The sequence below is a fragment of the Vulpes vulpes genome, chromosome 5 (genome assembly GCF_048418805.1).
Source record: "Vulpes vulpes isolate BD-2025 chromosome 5, VulVul3, whole genome shotgun sequence".
In the NCBI taxonomy this organism is placed as follows: domain Eukaryota; kingdom Metazoa; phylum Chordata; class Mammalia; order Carnivora; family Canidae; genus Vulpes; species Vulpes vulpes.
The window spans coordinates 65,608,804-65,614,631 of NC_132784.1; the positions used below are offsets into that span (position 1 = coordinate 65,608,804).

Consider the following 5,828-nt stretch of genomic DNA (forward strand, 5'->3'; position numbering starts at 1 on the left):
AAGTTAAAAGCAAAAGTCAGCCAGTAGAGCATGCAATTCTTGATCTTAGGGTTGTGAGTTTGAGCTCATGTTGGAAGGGAGGGAAGGAGGGAGGGAGGGGGGGGGAGGAAGGAAGGAAGGAAGGAAGGAAGGAAGGAAGGAAGGAAGGAAGGAAAAGTAGAACAAAATGGTATTCAGAGAATAACCCCAAATTGTTTTAAGAAGTCTTATATATATAGGGGTGCCTGGGTGGCTCAGTAGGTTAATTGTCCAACTCTTGATTTTGACTCAGCTCATATTCTCAGAGTTGTGAGATTGAGCCCTGCAACAGGCTCTGCATTGGACATGGAGCCTGTTTAAATTTCTCTCTCTCCCCCTTTCCCCCAATCCCCTGCTTGTGTGCACTCTTAAGGGGAAAAAAAGATATTATATATAAATACACATACAAAGAAACACAGTAGAAAAAATGTACACCAAATATTGGCACAAGTTTCATCTGGTTGGTGGGATTACAGGAGGTTTTTAGTTCTTTTTTTAAAAAGATTTTATTTATTTATTCATGAGAGACACAGGCAGAGGGAGAAGCAGGCCCCATACAGGGAGGTTTTTAGTTATGTTTTTCTATGCTTTCCTTTTTTATTTTATTTTTTTTTTAAGATTTTATTTATTTATTCATGAGAGACACACACAGAGAGAGAGAGAGGCAGAGACACAGGCAGCGGGAGAAGCAGGCTCCAAGCAGGGAACCCGATGTGGGACTCGATCCCGGGGCTCGATCCTGGAGCTCCGGGATCACGCCCCGAGCCAAAGACAGACACTCAACCACTGAGCCACCCAGGCATCCTGTTTTTCTATGCTTTCCAAATCTCAGTATAAAGTGAAGTGCCTAGAACCTAATAGATGCTCAGTAAATGTGAATCCCATTCCTGCCCCATCTCCTCCTCTCTGAGAAGACAGGAATCCTTGATGTTCTGGATAATGAGGAAAACAAAGGCCAGGGACTTCCCAAAGACCTCCCCCAACTTGGGCAGGTACCTACTGAAGCTTTGCTTCTTCTGTGGGTCTGTGGCCATGAACTCCATCATAGTTCATGTTCAGCCAACACCTGACCCAGAATAAGGGTCAGCTTAGTAGCAGCGGCTGAAGTACCCCTGGGATCTGAGGTGCTTTGGGCAGTAACTCTGCTTGGGGCTGTGACCTAGTCCCTACAGCAGTCTGTTTCTGTTGAGGTGATAAGTCCCAAAAAGATAAGAGATATTTCTGATAGAGACACAAGCAACCTCTGCTGCTTTTTTTTTTTTTTTTTAAAGATTTTGTTTATTCATTCATGAGAGACACAGAGAGAGAAGCAGAGACACAGGCAGAGGGAGAAGCAGGCTCCCTGCAGGAAGCCTGATGTGGGACTCAATCCTGAGTCTGCAGGATCACACCCTGAGCCAAAGGCAGATACTCAACCACTGAGCCACCCAGGCGTCCCACCTCTGCTGCTTCTGTACATCTAAGCCTGGGCATCCATGGCTTCCACCTGTTCTCTTACCTCTGAGGAGGAGGACAACACAGGGTTTCACATCAGAAGGCTCCAACAAGTTTAAACAGCTCCAACTCCTACCTCTGCCACCAATTCAAAATTTGGGCAAGGTGCTCTGCTTGGCTGAGCATTGGATTACACAGTATGAGAAGCAGCATGAAGACCAACTTCCTTAGGGCAGCTGATGTCTGTTCACATTGGCTGCCATCAGCACTGGTCCTTTTCCCTTCAGGTCCCAAGACAGAAGTCAAGAGTGGATGACAAAGAATGTTTATTTAAGTTTGATCTCTTGATACTGTCATACATGTAAAAATATATAATTTAAAGTTAGGGATATAACAATCAGCTTGGTGTCACCTCCCTCCCACCCTTTTGGTACAGCTTTTCCAACTGGCCTCCATTCCAGCTACTCCCTTCAAAACCCTGGAGTGTGGGGGACAGGGTCACTTCTTGGCAGCTTCTGCCTGGGCTGCCAAATCTGCCGCTTTCTGGGCAGCCAGGAATGCAGCTCGCTCTTTCTGGAAAGCTGCTAGCTCTTCTGAACTGAGGCTGCAGGTGAGAAAAGGAGATAGTGAGTGGCCAGTCACTGCTGGGAAGCTCACAAGTGCCCATACCACTGTCTCAGAGCCCTTTCTCCCTCCTTGGACTCCCCAGCCTCCATACCTTTGCTACCCCACCTCTGTCTCTACCTATGATTCCCTCCTTAAAGCCCCACCAGTCCTTTTGAGGCCCGGCTATACCCCAATCCAGATTAACTGCCCCTTCCTCTGTGCCCCCAAACACTTTGTACACAGAAGTCGTCAGGCTATACACATGTGCCCAAGCAAGGGTCAGATCGACTCACTTCTGTACTTCTAGTCAAAGTGAAGATTTGAGAAAGTCAGGTCTATCCCTGTACCATGTTTAACCCCACTTCTCTTAGGAAACAAATGTTAGCCTCAGCATGAGATGTAACATCAGCAGCAAGAGGCCCATAAAGGGCCAAGCCCTGCCCTTGCTGTTGTCTGAGCCCTCAGATGATTTATGCCCTCCCATCCAATATCTCACTTCAGAGAAATAATTCCTGAGGTCATCCCAAACCCTAGGAGGGGGCTTCCTGTTGGCCTCAGGATCAAATATGAACTTCAGATAGATGGAAACAGCCTTCAGCCTTCCCAACTGGTCCATTTGTCTCACCTCTCTTCCTATTCCCCACTCTGCTTCTAGCACCATACGCCAGAGCACACTGCATTTCTTCGCTTCACTTTTTCACCTCCTGTCCTTCACAGGGATCTTCCCACTTGGAATGCTTGCCCCAGTCCTTGACCTCCTTTTCCAAGTCTCTGTGCAGATGTCACCTCCTCTGTGAAGTCCTCATTGACACACCAGGCAAAATTAGGAGCTCTACTCTTTTCTCAAGAACCTGCAGTTCCTTTTGTCAACAATGACCATCTAGCAGCCTAATGCTCCACTTACACATCTGCCTCCAGCTCTCAACTGTGAACTCCCTAGGAGTGGGGCCAAGCATGGCTATCTCACTGTTCCTCGCTGTATCTTTTTTTTTTTAAAGATTTTATTTATTTATTCATGAAAGACACACACACACACACACACACAGAGAGAGAGAGAGAGAGAGAGAGAGAGAGAGAGAGAGAGAGGCAGAGACACAGGCAGAGAGAGAAGCAGGTTCCATGCAGGGAGGCTGATGTGGGACTTGATACCAGGACTCCAGGATCACGCCCTGGGCCAAAGGCAGATGCTAAACCACTGAGCCACCCAGTGATTTCTTCCTCGCTGTATCTAACGTCCAGAAAAATGTCTGACACATAACAGGTACTTAATATTCATATTCCAAATGGATGAATAAGGCTGCCCACTCCCAAGAATCTAAAGTCCTTGACTCAGAAGCTGGTCCTCCCACTGTAATGGGCCCTCTTGGCTTTGCTCCAGAGTCAAGAACTTTCCAAGCCCTCCCCTCACATTGCACCTTCCCAAGACACTCACTCCTTCACCACACGAATGCCCAGGGAACGGGCAGAGCCAATGATGGAGCGAACCACAGAAGACAGGGGCACATCCTGCAGGGCGAAGGCCTCATCCTGAGATTTAACTTGGGCGATCTCATACACATGCTTCAAGGTCACCAGGCCAGCCACCTCCTTCCCTGGGAAGAAGAAACAAGTAGACCTTGAGGTATCTCGGCTTCCTTCCAGAGCCCCCAAAATCCCGGGTACCCACCCTGACCCTTACCTGTTTGCCGGGCCCCCTTCTCAATCCCAGCAGCTGCTTTCAGGAAGTAGGAAACAGTGGGTTGTCCGATCTTGATTTCAAATGTCCTATCAGGCTTCATGGGGAAGAAAATACAGGAGAATATCTCTTATCTTCTCTAGGCCCTGCTGCCCCAGCCCAGAGAACTTTTAACTTCTGTTCCCCCTTCCCTTGACTCATCTTCCAGTGGTGTCCATTTAACAAATCATGAAAACACGGGGAAAATAAATCTGCAGCTAACAGCTTTGTCACCTCTAGTCCAGGCTCAGCTCTGCTGTAGAAGCCCGAGTGAGATGGACAGGCAAAGGGAGGAAATGCAATATGGCAGGGAAGGCTCAGAAAAGATATGGTCTAGTCTCCACTGTGTAAATGGGGAAAGTGGGACTCGGTGATAGGAAGAGCCTCACCCAAAATTAAAAGCAGAGTAGCAACCCCAGTAACCAAGGGGAAGAAAAACAAATAGGATCATTAGGTGACGGGGATTAAGGAGTGCACTTGTCTCAATGAGCACCGCGTGTTGCATGGAACCGTTGAATCACTATATCCTACGCTCAAAGCTAATATAACACTGTATACCGGCTAACTGGAATGAAAATAAAAACTTAAAAGCCAAACAGGATCAAAGTCCCGACTGTGCACCTTCACAAAAATCTTGGTGGGCAAAGGAATGCCTTCTTTGATGTCCTTTGTCTTCTCGTTGAACTCCTTGCAGAACTGGTTGATGGAAACACCTCTCTGGGTGGGAAGCACAGACATTAGTGTGGGGACAACGGGGCGGCTTCCTACCATACGGGAGATTCTATCCGTTTCCTCCTTCGTCTTCATCTCTTAAAGGTCTCATCCTCCTCTTATTACCCAGATTCAACTAACACTTTACGCGCCAGATGATCTGTATGCATCGTCCCTCTATCTTCCCAAGGGCCCGTTGACCAAGGACGGAGGAAGCTGAGCCTCGAACAGGCCACGGAATGAACGCAAAGACAAAAAGCGTATGGGCAGCAAAGCCGCGCTTTGACCTGAGGCCTACGTGGCTCCCGAGCCCGCACCTCCACCCGCTCCGGGTCCCAGTACTAGATCCCACCCCACCACGCCTCCCGCTCCGGGTTCCAGCCGCGGGACCACCTGACCCAGGATGGGACCTAGCGGAGGCCCGGTCATGGCCTGGCCTGCCCGCACGATGGTCCGGATCACGCCGCCGGCCTCGGGCTTCCTGAGGGCCCGAGTGGCTCGGTTCAGCTTCGACATAACGCAGGGTTGCCGGCCTCAGTTCAGTTCAGGATTACAGCAAAAGCGACGGCCGCGGGCGCCGCCATCCTGAGTCAGAGGTCAAGGATCCTCACATTAGGTTTGGTCAGATGACGCCAGCAAAAAGCAGCGTTGTTTCGGCCCTTCTATTCTCCAACTAGTACGACAAAAAGAGTAATATGAAGAATAAAAAAAACTTTCACCTCACGATCTGAAGATAAGGGCAGGCCTGAATAGTTCAGATACATACATTCCTCCTGCAGAGCATATAGGCAGTACCTCGGACAGCTAAACTGGAGGAGGAGGAGGCCCTTAATGTTCGCACAGCATTGTGGGCATGGTAGTTTTGACCGCTTACGCAAATCTCGCACGTTGCTATGCTCTGGGGGGCCATCTGCTGGATGTGATTATAATCCTGGGGTTTGAAGGGAATTCAGAGCTCCTTCTCGGGCGTGAGCATCTCTAACTTTCCGAGCCTGTTTCGTCCCCTGTTGTTGAAAGGCACTATGATTAAGAGTATAGACCCCGGAAGTAAGTACCCGGTTGTTCCTCTTGCTGGCTGTGAACTTGTTCAAATTACTTATGTTCAGTTTCCTCCCCCTGTACAAAGATTATAATATGTAGACATAGCTCTAGGGATTGTTGTGAAGATTGAGTTAGCAGTGTGTTAGGACAATGCCCGGCATCTAGTAAGCATGTGCTATTTTTTTTTTATTTTTATTTTTTCTTTATTTATGATAGTCACAGAGAGAGAGAGAGGGAGAGAGAGAGAGAGAGAGAGAGAGGCAGAGACACAGGCAGAGGGAGAAGCAGGCTCCATGCACCGGGA

The 5,828-nt window shown here is 48.6% G+C and overlaps 1 protein-coding gene across 1 annotated transcript; it reads right to left on the bottom strand.

The window, feature by feature from the left end:
* Positions 1 to 1,761: 1,761 nt before the first annotated feature.
* On the bottom strand, positions 1,762 to 5,330 carry MRPL11 (mitochondrial ribosomal protein L11). Its single transcript, XM_026004358.2, has 6 exons — positions 5,250 to 5,330; positions 4,877 to 5,156; positions 4,394 to 4,489; positions 3,737 to 3,830; positions 3,491 to 3,650; positions 1,762 to 2,056 (listed from the first exon to the last, which is right to left on the bottom strand). The coding sequence occupies exons 2-6, from the start codon at positions 4,997 to 4,999 to the stop codon at positions 1,951 to 1,953; spliced, it is 579 nt and encodes a 192-aa protein (XP_025860143.1). The 5' UTR covers positions 5,000 to 5,156; positions 5,250 to 5,330; the 3' UTR covers positions 1,762 to 1,950.
* Positions 5,331 to 5,828: the final 498 nt, after the last annotated feature.